The sequence below is a fragment of the Tinamus guttatus genome, unplaced genomic scaffold (genome assembly GCF_059628265.1).
Source record: "Tinamus guttatus ecotype Peru unplaced genomic scaffold, ASM5962826v1 Tinamus_guttatus_pri_ptg000134l, whole genome shotgun sequence".
NCBI classification, from domain to species: domain Eukaryota; kingdom Metazoa; phylum Chordata; class Aves; order Tinamiformes; family Tinamidae; genus Tinamus; species Tinamus guttatus.
The window spans coordinates 850,719-868,447 of NW_028288668.1; the positions used below are offsets into that span (position 1 = coordinate 850,719).

At 42.2% G+C, this 17,729-nt stretch overlaps 1 protein-coding gene across 1 annotated transcript; it reads left to right on the plus strand.

The window, feature by feature from the left end:
* The first annotated feature begins 497 nt into the window (after nt 1-497).
* Nucleotides 498-6,495, plus strand: LOC104574070 (regucalcin). Its single transcript, XM_010221319.2, has 6 exons — nt 498-672; nt 1,029-1,211; nt 2,842-3,057; nt 4,582-4,713; nt 5,379-5,533; nt 6,121-6,495. Exons 1-6 carry the CDS (start codon nt 507-509, stop codon nt 6,169-6,171), a joined length of 903 nt encoding a protein of 300 aa, XP_010219621.1. The 5' UTR covers nt 498-506; the 3' UTR covers nt 6,172-6,495.
* Nucleotides 6,496-17,729: the final 11,234 nt, after the last annotated feature.

Here is a 17,729-nt window from a genome sequence, read left to right on the forward strand (position 1 = left end):
GACATGCCAAAATGCCAAAACCAAGGTTGTATATAAAAATCTATATATGTAAATATATGTGTAACTAACTAACTGCATTGCTAGGTGGCTTGAAAAACTGAAAGCACAGCAACTTCACAAAAACCACTGATGCTAAGGGAGGGAAATTGCCCTGAGTTAACACCAGAAAATCCACATAGGAAAAGTGCTTGAAAAAAAGAAGGTGAACTATAAATTTTACTGTTTTTCTCTTAGGCTATTACTTGTGTTTCCCATCTAAAGATGATTTTCTCAATAGAAAACTCAGATTTTCAAGCTCAGCTCCAGACTGAGATGTGTTTAGATAAAATAAAAACAGAAGCCACGGAAAAATCACAGGAATCTCCTCAATTACTGTATTGGGTGGGTTTGGGTAGTAAGGGGAGCTTTGTTGTTTACAAACTCCATTTTTAAGCATTGTAGTTATGCAAATCCATACAACAAGAAGTTTAAATTAGATTAATTATTTACTCTCTTCCCTTCAGACCATGTCCTCCTCCATTAAAATTGAATCTGTCGTGAAGGAGAAAAACAGGATGGGAGAGTGCCCCATCTGGGATGAAAGGGAAAATGCCCTCGTGTACGTAGACATTAACTCGCAGAAGGTTTGCCGCTGGAGCACTGTCACCAGCGAAGTGCAGAGCGTCTCTGTGGGTAAGCGGAGCTGGCAAACGCGTTCACTGCTTTACCATGGGCCACTTTCCTGCATCGTTCCCTGTCCATCTCTCTTGCTACAAGTCTTGCAGCTTTGCAGCTCCCTTTGGTGCTGCCTTGTAGCTGTGTCTGTGAGGAGCATATAGCTCACAAGATGTGCTGATGATCTCAGTGAAGGGGGATATTGCAGCAGTGACACTCTTGGAAAATGTTACCCTTGCTCTCCTAGCATCACCTCAGCTTCATCAGGTCGAATAGCCCCCGATGAAGCTCTGATGTGCACTGTGTGGTGGGGAGGGCATGGCTGGTGCGCGGCCCGGGAGCTGCCTCCCATCTCCTGCCCTCTCCTCCTGCAGGTGCTCGCGTGGGCTCGGTGGCACTGCGCCGGTGTGGGGGCTACGTCATCGCCCTGGGAACCAGGTTCGCCTTTCTGGACTGGGACACCCAGGCAGTCACCACCATCCTTGAGCTCGAACAGGATAAACCCAGCAACAGGTTCAACGATGGGAAAGTGGATCCAAAGGGAAGGTTTTTCGCTGGTAAGTTCCTGGCAGAAATTTCTCCTGAATGAAAGAGGAACTAATCATGCCATGTTTTGTTCCTGACTCTCAGTTCCTCTGCCGAGTTCCTCACAGCCACCACCACAGCAAGGGTGAGCAGTTTTGTGAGCCCTCTTTGTAATGTCTGCTGAAGTGACTCTCGGATCACCTGATGGAGGAGGAGGAAGAGGAGTCCTTAATCCTTTGATCTAAATGAGCCTGTCAATCATGGTTGTCTGTCAGGAAGGCTCTGCTATTACAGGACCAACCTTGTTTTTCAAAGATCTACCCACATAGGACGTGAAAAGCCAGGGAAGTGTGCACACAGGTAGGAAGGTTGCTGGAGGTGCAGAGGAGGACGATGCCTTGCCTCATTCCCACACAGCCCTGCTCATCAGGCCGTGGGAAAAAGAGGTGGTAGGAGAAAGTCTTGACCTCTCCAAGCCAAGTGGGACTTTCGCCATCAATGCTTCCTTTCCTCTCTTAGAAGTTATGACCCACACACAGCAACCTACACGGGGAGCAGAGAGCAACTGATGTGAGTGAAGGTAACTCCATAGTCAGTTCTTTATTTGTTCTACCAGCCAGCCTTTTTCTCCAAATCAAATTTGCCAAAACTAGTAAATGTTAGGTGTGTTGCTAGACTTAAGGGGAAGAACAAGAGAAAAGTTAGAGAAAATCTGTTTTGTACATTGTTCCTAGCTGTGTCTAATGAACAAACAATCTTAAGTTCAGTTTGAGTCAGATGTTGTAAAGCAAATTCATGAGCTCTCCTAAAAAGAGAAGCCAGCAGAAACAATTACTCACAGTTAAAAGAAAATGCAAACACTGTCCTGGTGTGCTTCAGTCCTGTCATTGCAGGGCTCTGCCATTTTCTCAGCAGAAAAGATCAAAAACTAAATAAAGAACATAAATGTGAGGGATAAATTAATTGAAAAAAATTCTCACTTCAGTTGTCTTCACTGGTTCTGAGGTAACTCTGTGGCTTTACAGCACCTGTATTTTAAGGTCACAGCCCATTTGGATTGTGAAAGTGGGTGTCAGTGACAAAAAGCCGGAGCATCTGACCTTTGGCAACACCTCTGTCTCATGGAGGGCTGTGAGTAAAGCCTCCATCCTTGGCACGTTGTCTTTGGCATCTGAAACTTAAACCTCACTGAAAGGCAGAAATTCGGCCTTTCGCGATCAGGGTCATTTCTGCACAAGATAGCTGCTCCTGATGTCCTCTTTTGCCTTTGTGTGAACAGTCTGGCAGGCCCTCACCTCCTTCTCACTGCTGGTGGGAACTTTCTCTGCTTCCACCTTCCTGCTGCTTCCCACTGGCCCTTTGCCATCCTTTGGTGTGTAGGACCTCTCAGGGCATGTTTCTACATCCTGTCCATCCTTGCAACAGCTCTTTCACCACTGCATAGTACTTTGTGATGGAGATGCCTTTCCCCCTTTTTCCCGTAGCCCAGGCAATATAGGCTAGGGGTGGTCAGTATTGAATGAATAACAGAAATAGAAACTTTAGGAGAAGCACTAGGACTCCTTACTAAAACTAAAGGGAGGATTTTGTTCAAGCACGAGGAAGTCACTCTCATGGGAACAAGATGCTCCTTTCTGACCAATGGTCCCGCTTGTCTTTCAGGTACGATGGCTGAGGAGACAGCACCTGGGGTGCGAGCACCACGGCAAGGGGCTCTCTACACTCTTTACCCAGACTATTCTGTAGTGAAACAGCTGGACCAGCTGGACATCTCCAATGGTCTGGACTGGTCCCTGGACCACAGGACCTTCTTCCACATTGACAGCCTGACATACGCCGTGCATGCCTTCAGCTACGATGTGCACACTGGCAAGATCGGTACAAATGCTTTGCGATGAGCAATATTATTTATTTTTCTGCAGCAGACTTGGTTGTGTAAAGGCTAGTGATTGCTTAATTTGACAGATTTTGTATTTTCTTCTCTTTACAGCTTGCTAGCAGGCTGACTGTGATTTTTCTCAAATTTGGTTATAAGTCCAGATGTGTTTGGTGACCAACCTTTTCACATTTTGCATTTGCAAATACAAAATGTTAGCACTTTCCCCTAAATGAGCGGATCATACTTAGACCTGTTTGGAGAGTTGCAGAAAGCAAGCTCTTTATGCTGCCGAATCAAAATAGCTTTCAGGGTTTATTCTTGAGTGCCATCTACTGGAACCCTTGGACTCTACTAGCTCCATACATTCAAATGCTGAATGCATATGCAAGCATATTGCATAAGTGTATTAAAAAAATCAAATTACCATTGCGACCGAGGTTTCTTAACTCTGAAGTTAAAATCCCTTGCAGATATTTGGAAGATTTCACTTAAATTCACTTTCTGGGGGAAAACATTAGCAGTATTTGCAAAAAGGAAATAGAACTGCAAGAAAAACTGATGTAATTTAATTTCAAAACACCACTTTTTTGTTGTTGTTTCAATACCTCTTAAAGGCAAAAGTTCATCTGAGACAAATGCCATGTTTAAGGGCACTTTAACGACTAAACTGATTCTCTTAGGTTTCTAATTGCTGTGAAGTTTGTGTAATCATAGGTGAAAATCATACAAATTTATTACAATTACTCAGATATTCATTTCACCTCTTCTCTATTTCTACAGATTTCAGGGCATAAAGTTTATAAAGCAGATTTAAGGTAACTTTTTACTCCCAAATAAAAAAGTTGCAGTGAACTTGAGCTTCCCTGGCCTTGGTTTTATGCTGGTGAATATCTGTTTTAGAGTTGCAGGCCTGAGCAGGCATAATGCCACCCAAGGGCACAGCTCCACGGCCTGCACACATGTGCACCTACCTGTCTGTAAAGAACTGTTCTCTGCATTGCAGTTAGACTTCTAACTGCGTCTTGGCCTAATTAAAACTCATAGCTTTATTGGCGATTAAAATAAAGTTCTTGATCTTCTTGATCCCATGAGAGATTATTTATTACTGACATTTAAATTAGACTCATTATTTACGTGATTTATTGCTCATATAAAGACATCCAGATTGCCACAAGCCTTGCAGAAGTTATTGCGCTTGCGGTTGTCACGGCACGGCATGCGGCTAGTAGGTTAATAATGAGGTCAGAGGCATTTTGTTTCCTTTCCTTGATAAAATAATGTGTCCTAATTCAGTATGATCTTAAGCCACGATGACCCCGCTGGGGGTTTGTGTGTACCAGCCTGAGTACGGTTTTAAGAGTATCATCTGCTAAATTAATGCGTAATACAAATTTTGCAGTGTGTCTTTGTCATGGAAAACGAGTCTATCATCTGCTTGCAAGAGTGTGCTGGATGTTAGACCGGGCCCTTGTACAGAAGCTGGTCTTGTTCACGTAGCAGTGGCCTTGCAATTCTTCCTGCAGCCTGCCCGGAGCTGGTGTACCGTTTGGAAAAGGAGGAGCAAATGCCGGACGGGATGTGCATCGACGCGGAGGGGAAGCTCTGGGTGGCCTGTATTGACGGCAGCAGAGTGATCCGCATAGATCCAGAGACAGGTAAGGCCTCCGCCAGCCTTGCTCTGTAATTCTGCTTATGCTAAGCCTGGTTGGCTGACTGCTGGGCCACAGTTTTAAAGCTTCTCCCCAAGATATGACCTCAGCAGCCACCACTAGTAAGTCATGCTGGGCACATGAGCCATGCCATCCTCAGAAGGGAGGCCTACATGAAAACCCAGTACTTGGATTTAGGTTTCATGGCGCGGAGCAGAAGGGTGCAGGGAAGGCAGCCAAGAGGGAAGTCTCAAAGGTGAGATAAGAGGGTCTCTTTTATTGCCCGTTTCTGCCCCACGGATTACCCGGCCCAGGCCCGGACTGGAGGAAGGACATGACCAGGCCCATGCGTGGCTGCCATCCCTGGCTTCACAGACTTCATTGTTTCATTTTGAGAAAAAGAAATGAAGCCTCATGGAGAGAACTGAGAAATAATTAGACATGAAGCAGATGAAAGATTTTAAATTCCCCTTAAACCGTTCTTTTGGATATGGCCTCTGAAAGAGAAATGCCTTCTTCATACTACGTGTAAATGCCACAGCTGCACCATATTCATTAACACTAAATTAATATTTACATGCTTCCTAGAAAATAGAAATTAGGAAACAACTATGTATATATACATACACACATACATATATATATATATATATATATATTTTTTTTTTCAGGAAAAAGGATCCAAACCGTGATGCTGCCTGTTTCCAGGATCACCTCTTGTTGCTTTGGTGGAAAAGACTATTCAGAAATGTATGTGACTTCAGCATATGATGGACTGGATGAAACAGCCTTAGCAAAGGAACCTCAGGCTGGAGAGATTTTCAAGGTGACCAGATCTTATTTCTTTCTACAAATCAGACATGCCAAGCTTCACACTTGTAGAGCAAGCATGCGACTGGAGGTCATGCATCTGCTATGTCCTTCCTAGTGTATTTCCTAATACATTTTAAAAAACTTTGCATTGCCTTTTTTTTAAAAAAAACCCTCTGTTTCTCAGTTCTCCTGTTATAAAAGGGAGTTGCTGTTTACAAAACTCATATTTGTTTTGCATGGGCAAAGTGCACTGAAAGTTAATATGACTTGTTTGGTTGATATGGAGATAAGAATCATATGTAAGGGCCACAGAGCGTAGATTAGCAGAATTACTGCATGATGTTTGATAATCTTAAAGATTAACTTTAGGGCTTTGTGTTTTTGCCAATCACTACCACATGAGCCACGTTTTGCCACATGAGTACACTTTGTTTTCTCTGAAGGATGCCAGGTGATGACTCTCTGTGGACTTTCCTTGAAGGAAATGGAGAGACCAGTCGCCTCAATATTTGTTCTACAACACATTGATGTTTCCATTTTAGTCGGTCAGAAATTTATCTTTTTTTTTTTTTTTTTTCATTTCTTTTGTTCTTTAAACAGATAACAGGCCTGGGTGTGAAAGGGATTCCACAGAATTTCTATGCTGCTTGAATATTAACACTAAGTAACAAACAAGAAATGCTTGTGTCTTGTTGGAGTAATTCTGATGCGGAAAAGTCCAATGAATCACAGGATTTATCTGTACGAGGATTTCTAAACCCACATCTGAGAACCCGCATGTTTGGAACAGAAGATATTTCTTCTTCGAGTCTGTGGCATGATGCAATGGGCTAGAGAGGCAAAGGTTTTCTGTGTTACCTCTTGACATCTGTTGTGAATTACACAAACCTCTTCAAACTCCCTCTTAGTTTGCTGTACTGATGAGTAGTTCTGAATTTTCATATCTCTGTGGTTCCAGAAGCAGAATTTGACTCTTGGTTTGTCTTTATATGATGCAGTGATGTAGCAGCAACAGTCTGTGAGATTTTAATAAACAATTTCAGAATGATGACTTGGACTAGACTGCTCCTTCGCTGTGGATTAGACTTTTTATAACATTCAGACTTCATTTTTAGATCCCTCCTAGCCTGTTTCTGTTTGCTTTGTCCTGAATACTTCTGTCTTTAGGACACCGTTGATGCAGCTGAAAATAAATTATGCAACCATATTTAAAATACGTTTATAGTTTTGTTTGTTTGTTTTACATCAGATATTACCGAGAAAATCCCGACTTAGCACACACAGTCAGGTCACACTCTGTGAGCTACCAGGATCACATTTGATATTGAAACCTGATGCTCCATGTAGTCTTCCTGTCTGCGGACGTATTTGCACACAGACGCCTCTACTTCCCTTTGATTTTCATACCTTCTTATTGCGGATGTGGCTTTTCTTTCTCCTCTTTTTTCCATTTTGCTCCCTTTCTCCTCTAGGTTTTCTTTTTGCTACCTGTCTCTTCTATGCTCTTCTCCCTAAGTTTCTCTGTCCAGTTAGAGCAATCTCATTTTTGTTAATCATCCCCTTTCCTCTCTTTGCGGTCCATATTGCACAGTATCAAGTCTGAAGTCCTTGTCCCTGCTCTCAGTGCTGCACATATCTGCTCAGGTGTCTTGCTGCATTACCCTCCCATCATCTTTCCTCTCTGAGATGGCCGCTTTGGCCTCTTGCCTTTTTCTCTTTTGTCCGAACTGTAGAGGGTTTTATCCCATGCTACTGTGTGCACCAAAGCCCATCTCAGAATTCACTCCAGTGATGCTCATTCTAACCTTGTTTCTTAAATGGAAATTAGGATTCCACTACAAAAATGCAGAAAAATGCAGCATTTGAAAGTGTTGAGAACTAAACAAAAACTGACGGATGTGATACACACATAAAGGAAAATCAAATTTTGCATTTAAAAGTTGGTTTATCAAACAGAGCTAGTATTACAGGTAATTTGTGAGTTAAACTAATTAAACATGTATCTAAAAATTAAAATTGAAAATAGGCAGAGGCAGATTTTGGAGTTCTTAAGTAAACTTGTCTGTATTGGTCCTGTCCTAGGATGATGGAGTGGGAAAGATGGCATCAAGAGCCTTGGGTATCAGACTGAAAATTTCTTCCCGACCAGTCAATATTTGCTAGATATGATTTTTTTTTTCTATGGTATTGATTCTTATCCTAAAAGTATCTGCCAAAAGCTGTGCCAGGAGCACATTGAGGGGACCTTTGAATGTGGGCTTTCTTTTAAAGGCCTGAACACACCTGCAGTGATCCAGACCCTGTTAAGACTGAGTAGGTAAGTGAAGAAAGTGAAGTTTTTTTGCCTCTGTTTCTACTTCGTGGTCTGCCAGAGGAGTGAACAAGGAATGAGGTTCAGTCCATACCATTTATGAAGACAGTCATGGCCTGGCCTGAATGAATGACATGGAATTAGCAATTTGGTCTTATTTCTTATTCTACTTCTGTTGCCAAATGACATGTTAGAGCCATTCCTGGTAACAGGCTGTCAATCTTTTCTCCCTGTGCACTCCTGGAGACACAGATTCCTTAGTTCTGGCAGCACTAATGTGTCAGTGAGCTGATCCCTGGAAAAGCATGAAGCTGTGTTGCCATGAAGCATTTTAGAATGCCTTTTTTAATTATTATTTTTTATTTTGTTAAGTCATTTCACAACCCTTTCATTTCCCATGAATGCCACAGAGATACTGATACATCTGAACGTTACCGTATCCATCCATTTCCTCAGTCATCGCAAGGGAAGCATTGGCACTGCAGGGCAGAAATAGCACCTCGCAAATGAGGAGATGAAATGCACTTTGGATAATGCTGGTGGATGGACCTGTATAAAAACAGACAGTGCCATGGTGGGGGTCTCTTGATGCTTCCTAATATGTGCAACCTCACATCCAAACAAGACTGCCCGTAACTCCCACAGCTCAATGACTTCCAGTTCATTTCCCTGTGAGCTGGAGCTGGTTGTACCCAGAGGCACAGAAAACACACTGGCAAGTGTATGTTTAAGGCTATTTAAGTGCGGGATCCATCAAACTGCCGAAATTTATCTGGCCCAAGTCGGGGCAGCTCTGTCTGATTGGAAGACACAAATTTGAGTAGATCTACCTGACCTCAGGAACGCTTCAAAAGCCTTTTCCAGAAAATAAACTAGTACACATTCAATAAGTCTTTATTAAATCCTTCCTTTTTAATATGTCTTCTCATATGTGTTTCTCCAGTTATTTTCTAGGAAAAGGTTTACTTTCATTACTAACACCTGTAGATTTCCAGTGAAATCTAGTCTCTGCATTGAACTGGAATCTTTTTGTCACCTGGAAAGATATGCAACACAAAATGTTTCCAGATCCTTAATACTGACATTCTGTGATGTTGCAAATAGGTCAATGATATTCATAATTTACCAGATCAGATATTTCAGTGTCTTTCTCTGAGTTTTTTTTTTTGGCCCTTCCAGCACTATCCAAAGCCTTGAGTTATCTCTCTGACTCCCTGCAGGATGAGTAGGGAGTATTTGATGCTCCAGGGAAGGAATCCTTTAAACTAACCCACGCCTGGAGCAGAGAGAAACTGCAGCTAGCCATTAGGAAATGGCAAACTTGGTTTCTGCAGCATAAGTGAGTGCCCCCCAGAACCTGTCATCCTCGCCTGGCACAGGTACCCTCCTGCTTGACAGCAGGCAGGATAGGCAAGATGTTTGAAGGCAAGTCAAGTGTTCTAATCTTTAATTAACATACTAAGAATAATATTAAAAGAGTAGGAAGTAAGTGCAGGCATTTTATTTAGTAAAAAATAACCAAATACTTCCAAAATTGACTATCAACCAGGCTATTTTCCCTGCCAGAAAAGGAAAGCAGACCATTTTAAAACAATTTGTTCTTTATGTGTTGCTTTTTTCCTTTTAAAACAAGCATAATGCTTAACTTCCTTGCGAGGTACCCTGCTGGCTTGCTGACAAATAGGGGATTATGTTCTGGTCTCTCATCAGTTCAAACTTCTCCTCCCAGGACAATGTCCTACCTGTTTTGGAGGGAAATGTGACATGGCAGAGATAGGTGGCACATTTAAACCCTCTGGTTGAAAAGTCCAGGAAAAGAAAATTGAGGTCTGAGGGACCAAGAAGGAAACTTCATTGACTAGGCATTAGTAAAGATGCCTAATCACTTAACAGGATTTTCCAGAGTATGTATTTGAACGTAGTTGTCTTAAGTCCACTGTAAAACCTTCTTTGGACACTTTTCCAATTTGTGTTCTGGGTGATTAAATTAGGTCATTAGCAAGCACTGTGCTCCAGTGCTACTTGACCCAATAATTGGTAAAATAGGATAGAGACTCATGGCCCATTACTCTGCTTCACTCCTACCTTGCCCTGGAACTCAGACGAGTCCACACAGCTGCACAAAGCCGACTTGATTGAGAAATAAAACATTCAGCTCATTCTAACGTTTGCTCAACATCCAGGCTGTTGTTTTTTTCCCTAGTCATAATTCCAGTTGTAATTAAGCTGCTGGCAGTTCTTAAGGAGCAGTGGTGTAAAATGCCCTCTGGCACCATGTCTATGCCAACCTGCTGTAAGGAACTGACAATTATGCAAGATTTCCTGTTTACCCAGTACGGAGAGGAATGTGAAGCAGGATGTTTGGAGGCAAGTCAAGTGTCTTAACCTTTAATTAAAAAATAGTAGGAAGTGATTGCAGGCATTGTATTTAGTAAAAAATAATCAATTATTTACAAAATTGTCTATTTGCTGGGCTATTTGCCCTGCCAGAAAAGTAGGTTGTTTTGAAACAATTGGTTCTTGAAAAATCCTTATTGCCCACTGGTTCCTCACACATATTTTCTACGGTTTCCTCAGGTGTGAAGGCTAGGCTCACTGGCCTGTATCTCTCCAGCCACTCCTTTCCCCCATCTCTAAAGAGACGGTTTGTTTGTTGCTTGCAAACTCCAAAGTTTGAGTGCTTTGGGATCGCCAGCATTGTGTCAGGACTTCATAAGATAGCAAAAGGTTCAAAGGTGAATTTCTTTCTCTTGTCCAAAAGCTTGTTCGTTTCTATTCATATTTCAGAACTGTTACATAATTTTGCTTCCCAAAAGGTAGTTTACTGAAAATCATGGTAGGGCTATTCCCTAGCCTCACTAGTCAAAGGGAGAGGCCCTTACCTTGCACTGGACGAAGGCAGAGAAGGGTGTATGAGGCAGGGATTTTTGTCTTTGTGTATTTTGGGAACAAGATACTCTAGCCTTTGGTGGGGGTAAACTCTGAGATTGTCACTGGCTGAGTGAGTATGTGGGCTGGTGTGGGTCAGCCGCATACTGTGAGATGCATGACAGGGAGCCTGCTGCCTGCTCAGGGCTAACCTCAGGTGGGGTCTCTCTCCAACGCGGCGTGACCAAGGAGCACAGAAGAGCTCATCAACAGTCTCTTGACTAACAATCTCTTAAATCTAAAATGAGGGTTTCCAAATACTCGTAAATGCAGCTAGGAGATGAATGAAGCTGGTAAAACATCATGGCTGTGCTGGCATTGCAGCTGGATGGTTGCTACATCCCTGTGCTATCACAGGCCTGGAACTGGCAAGGATAAGGATGCAGGATTTGCTCACACGGCTTTTATTGTTGTGCTTTGGACTCAAAGACAGAAAAGAAAGCATAAAACAATTTCTTAATCCTGCATTAGGAAACATCATAATTTCTTAAACAATCTTTGTTTTTTTATTCACTGCTATATTGTCTACTTTAACCTAAGGAGTTATTTTTCTAAAGATGGTCTTTTTGCTAATGAGAGAGAAGATGGACACAAAACTATTGTCTTTAAATAAGATGTTCAGTTAGAGCTACCTACTGTGAGTAAACAGGTCCTTGGCAGAGCAAAGAGCTGCCCTGGTGAAATGAGGTAGCTCTGGAGAATTTGTTTACTTTACCTTGACACTATCAATGCGCCTCAATGTCAAACTTACAAATGTAACTTTGAATACAGGTCCTTGTTATCTCTCCGTGTCAATGTGGATCAGGATTCCTGAGGGTAATACTGCACAGCCGACAAAGATGAGCCACTGAACTCTGACCCCGCTATTCATATGAAAATACTCTTGGGAAACGAGAAGCCACTGCCCTGATGAACTATTAACAACATTATCAGATGACCTACAGGGTGACTTTGGTCAGCAGATGGACCTGATGAAGAAAACACCTGCAGTAGTGAGAGCAGGTGAATGGACAGAAAGTGGATGTCCTATAAAAAATGTCTGAAGGAGGGAATAGCTGTAGATGAACTGATTTTGTCCAGAATAGTTATTCACCAGACCTGCTTAAAGACAAGACTTACTGGGTTTGTTTATGCTGCAGCTATTGCCAAGCTGAAGGTCCAAGAAATGAAAAGTCCCTAAGAAGGGACTAATCCCTAAGAAGGTTTAAGACCCTCTTCCTTATTCAATGCCTGCCTTCTTAAAGAAAAAAAAAAAAAAAAGAAGTTAAACTCTGTTTCATAGTGCCTCGATACAGTTAGGGAAGAAGGAAAAGGGACAAATATCCTGGCAATACTGGGGTGCTGGATATCCTGGAAAGGATTGTACAGCATGAAGGTGCTCTAAGAAAATAAAGCTGTGTATGGACTCAGAAACTCTCTTTTACTGGTGCTACCAACTTCTGACAGAAAACCTGTTTCCTGTTCCTGCTCTTCCTCTTCTGTAAAATCCTGTGGATGTGTTTGAGATAATGCAGCCAGTTCCTGAGTGTCTTGCCAGGACTGCCTAACGCTGAGCAGTGCTGCCTAATCCATAGCTGAGACCCCACTTCAGCCTCCTTTCTACCCTCTCCTGCCCTACCTCCTGCTCACACTTCTTTGGAGCAACTTGAATTTTTGTGAAAGGAGTTCAAGAGAGCCAGTACAACCACAAACACTGAAAGTATGGTATGAAATGATCTGTGCAATTCATCGACAGGAAAGTTTGAGGAGGTGCTTGCTTTCTCTTAGGAGATATAAAGCAGAGACACGAGCTCTAGATAAGCTGTGATGTGGCTATGGGGAACAGAATTGGAAGAAATGTGAGTATTGGCTTGAGAGGATACTGTTTCACTAAAGATTTCAGGGACACTGTTTTTTTTTTTTTTGTTTTTGTTTTGTTTTGAGTGATTCAGCATAAATTACTCATTCTGTCCAAAAATCTAGACTGCAAGGGACAAATTTGGCTTTGCTCCCTTGGCTTGGGGAAGGTGGTGCCTTCACTGGTCTAGAGCAGTTTGGAAACTGGAGCTGTGTCTTCCAGTATGAGATTGCTTAATACTTTGCAGGCAAACCTCCTGAGATGACAAGCTACACTCACGTGCTCTTGTTCTCTCTGGCGGACCATGCCTGGGTCAGGACTTCCTCTCCATCCCTCTCTTCTCCAATCACCTCTTATTTGTGCTCTTTGATGAAATATTATTGCTTTCAAATCAACAAATCCTTCACTGTGTGAGGGAGAGAACCAGGCAGCTCTAGGGTGTAATTCATCTGACCGATTTTGGATGTCTACTTGAGGCTAATGAATTGTGCCTTTTAATTATTTACTCCCTTTGGTTGCAAAAGGAGTTAATCTGGGTAGTATAGGTATCTGCAGACATCTGCACAGCAGATATCTGGGGAGCTGGGTGAGCTGAATACCACCCAAAACTTTTGGAGACTTGGACCCCTTTCTCCAATGAGCATGGCATTGGCAAAAGGGTTAAAATGTTACCTGATTGATCACTGAGTGTCTGCATAGGCTTGAGCCTTTGGATAGTGATGATGTTAGCTTTTGCCTTCCTGGTGGCTTTCTCTAAGTACTATTCCCAGAGAAGATCCACGCAGTTTGGCTTTAAAGTCCTTTCAGTGAAGAAAGACTGGAGACTAGCATTTTTCAACTTAATTTGATGTGAACTTTGGTTTCTCTTGATCAATATCAATACCCTTCTCTGCAGAATGGCATGTTCATTACACCCTTTGCATTAGAACAGGTAGAGGACTTTTCAAAAGACTTTGAAGGCAGCTGATACCCAGCTAGGGAAGCGTGGTATGAATATGCAAAGACCATCTGCCTGAAGGAGTTAGACGGAGATCAGTGCTCCCATCTCTGCTCCTGGATAACTGAGGTACAGACAAGATTGCTTAATAAGTCTTTGGCAGAGTTAGAAAGCCCCAGCAGAATCCTAACCCAGCCAACACATGGTGGGTTTTGGTAAAATAGGAACTGTTGTATGGGTTGGTAATGGGAACCTGTAGGAGTGACTCCTGAGAAAAGGGAATGCAGAAAATCAGTGCCTAGGAAAACAGACAAGCCCTGCAGACTCCATCTTTCTTCCTCTGGCTGCTGCTCTTGCTCCATCCTCCTCCCACTTGCTCCAAATGCAAACAAGGTCTATCTGCACCTGCTTTCACAAGAACGAGTGGGAGTAACTGAGTCAGCTCTGAGTGCGTCCTTATCACTTAGGCCAGGTGGTGATCTCGGTTCATAAAGCAGCATCAATAGCTGTCTGTGGCAGTTTTGAGGTTGCTATCCTAGGAATTTGCCCTTGATTTTCATGGAGAGGCAGGTTGCTGAAGAATTGTTATTTTCTGCAATCTGTCACTAGAGATTTCCCAATAGAGCAGAAAATGACCTTCTGTTTACTTTAATAAATGTCTTTATTCATTTCAGGTCTTCATATATGGCTCCTTGGTGATGCAGATAGAATGTCCCAAGGTGAGCAATAGTGCATATGGTGTATTTCCTATCATGATAATGATTTTTCTAAAAATTAAACCACACAGAGTAATTTTTGTAAGCTTCTCAGTTATTTTAAGCATTTCCTTTAAAAGAGCTGAACATTTTTCACTAGATAAGATTAGGAGAGGCTGAGTTCTAGTCATGCACTGACCTCTGTTGGAGTCACCATTTGTTGCTGAAGCTGCTTTTAAATAGAAACTAAACTTTTTCTGTGCAATATCCTAAAGCAACTTTGACTGATCATCTCCCTTGTAAGGAAAGCCTCATCTCCTCCAGAGGAAACTTGTCATAGGAGATAGTTCCCTTAAGCATTAAGGCATCCTCATGGAGAGAAATAGGCAGTTCTAGGCTGCAGATTGTCTGATTTAGCTGAGGGTAGAGCAAGTTGCTCTTTAGAGGTGCTATGCAAATAGCTACAGTAGGAGCATTAAGTGAATTTTTCCCCTTTGGAGCTGAGCAGCAGCTACTGCAACAGCTTGGGCCATATGGCTACCACCCTTCAAAGGGAATGACTTCCAGGTGTGCAACAAAGTTGCCTTGGATGAAGCTCCAGGTGGTGTCAAGATGGGTGAAGTAGTCAAAATGATGCTAATGACTATAATATCCTCAGGAAAAAGAAGTTTGTGGGGTGTAAGAAGGGATGACCATGTGAATTTTGGCTGCCCCTGTACTAGTAGATTTCCTTTGCCATGGAGCTGTACGGGAACTTGGAATTCTTGCTTAGAAAATGATTGTATTCCTCTTCTTCCCTCTATGGGCAACTGCATATGCAGCCTGAAGGGCAATCTGTGGACTTAAGAAACTCCCCAAAGCCTTTTAGGCTTACCAAGTAACTGGCAGAGCAAAAACAACCCATAGTTTATTTTGACTTCTGTCAGTGTGTGTGCTTTCTAATCTGAAATTGTGCCTGTGGTCCTTGAGGCTGGCTACTGGAGATATGCTTTAAAGAAGACTAAAGTAAGAAACGGACTCTCCTGTCCCTTCCTATTGTGTTAAAAAACACAACAAACTAAAAACAACAAACTAAAAGCTGTTAGTTTTTTTGTTTTGGAAGGAAAGCTGTCTAATCAAGACAAGAGGGGCAGTAATATGCAGGGATGAACCTGCTGATGTTCTGCTGGAAGTAAGAGCTAAAGCTCTGCTGTTCTGTCAGAATACCTGAGTCACATCTCTATTTGTGCTCCTGGCCTGAATTGAGAAAGCCTGCGTAAGAAGTTCTATAGCCTTGACATCACTCTGCACTGCTGCAAGAAAACAGCCTTACACTTAGCCCTAGGTGTTGGATTAAATAATAACCGGAGATTGTGCAAATGCTTCTGCTAAGACATGATGTCATGTCGAGGCCTTGCACAAGGTGGGGACTTCTGTTCTTGTGGGTGCACTAATGCATGGTATTAGGATAGCAAGTCTGTCCACCTAGATCTTGGGGTGGATCTTCATGGTATAAAGAGCCCATAACTAACACTTGAGAAAATGTAGGCTGAAAATCTGCATTTTTGTGTCACCGACTCTGGCTCTCTAAGAAGCAGCCACATTCTGGTAAACAAGGCAACACCGACTGCTGCATCAATGCATTTATTTAGCATTCCCATCGAGAACTGCAAGCCCTTGTGATCTTACAGACAGAACTTGGGACGGGACATTTCTCGTTTAATGCAAACAGACACAAGTCCGAAAACATTTAGGGGATTTCATATTCAGTTTCACTTTAAAATGAGGAAGTGAAGGCTGACTGAATGATGAGGGGTAAGTTTCTCATTTTTTAAAACTCTTAAGATGTAAGTTCAGAAGGATTTTTATCCTTCCAGGACTAGTATGTTACCCTTCTCCCAGCCCTACAGTGAAATCATAGCTCTAAGTAGTGATCTCCATCTGCCGTCAGATCAGCACAGTAGTGCGGACAGGGAGGCATGTTCCCTGCCCAGTAGTCTGCTTGGTGGGTCAGAGACATGAGGGCAGCAAAGCTGTATTTCAGCCATAGCTGTCTGCTTGCTCCTTGCATGCCACTTCTCTTCCTTCTCCCACCGTAACAGGCTGATATAATACATGCAAAAGACATATAGCTGCTATCATTTTGGTTGAACTCAGCTGGTGTTTTAAGAACTACCAGGGGAAGAAAGATGGGGAGAAAAATGCAAGATAACATAATCACATCAATCTCGTTTCCTTAAAAAAAAAAAAAAAGTTAGTTAGCAAGTTCTGTTTTCCATAAGCTGCTAGTTGTTCAGCTTTATGTTAACCTGCTTTCAGTTCCCCCATCAGTAGAGTCCTGACTTTCTCAGCTGGTACCAGGGTTACTTAGTTCATTTCACTTGTCTTTCACGAATTTTGCTTCCGTGCAGAGTAGAGACTGGGAAAAAAACAGTCTCTACTGGAAACTGGAAAAAATCTAACCCTGCAGCCTCATATAAAGTTTTTTTCTTTTTTTTTTCCAACATCAAGAGTCCCTGTAAGAGCTGAAGGACCCGGGGTGCATCAAGCATATTTATAGCAACAACTGAATTTGTCGTTGATGGTCCTGAGCACAGCCACAAACTAAAAGAGCTTCCCTTGTTCCAATACTGCAGCTGTTCATTTAGCAAAGCCTTGTAAATACACCAGAGAACACTGGGTGCGCCCGCATGTTCTCTGCTTGTAGCCTGGGAACAGGAAATACTTGTACTTCAGCTTGTCACAAACGACCTTGCTCTCTGCAGCTTCTAATGTGTGTACTATAATAAATGTACTCCTAGGCTCTTATAAATAAGAATTATTACTATTTCCTGAATTGCTTAATTACCATTGTCCTGATCACTATAGGTGGAAAACTTATTTATTTATTTATACAGCAAAACCTGGCAGTCAGAAACATCCTAATCAATGAAAAAATCAATTAATGAGGGAGACAGTCTATAAGGGGTTATCTCTTGTGTAGGATCTGTTTTGTTGTTAGGAGGCAGTGATCTTTTTTTTTTTTTTTTTCCTGGGAGAAAGGTATACTAGGACCTACAGAGCATGTCATGGTTTGAAAGACGTTGGTACCTCTCCAGTCCAAGTAAAAGAAAATTGTTATGGATGATTGGCTCATGGGAGGAAATAAATAACAGTCAGGTAGTTTTTGTTTGCTTGTTTTCCCACTGTCTGAGCAGTTCTTCTGCATCTCCTTGTGTTCATCAAAGACAACCGGTGGCATTTGCTGCTGAACATCCAGTGCATTGGCATGGCTTTTTACCATTGCTTTTAAGAGAAAGGGGTTTGTTAGTGCTGTATTTTGAGGTGCAGCAAATCTGTCTTTTTGGTCAGATGACATTGTATTCTGTATGTTGTGCGCAGCAGTGCTAGTAACATTCCTGTAAATAAGAATGTGACCTAACAACTCAAAGGATATTTGTTATGCCATTCTTAGAAACTCTGAAGAAGATGGGCCATGCTGAGTGTATAACTGGATATTGATTTCGCACAAAATGAAATATA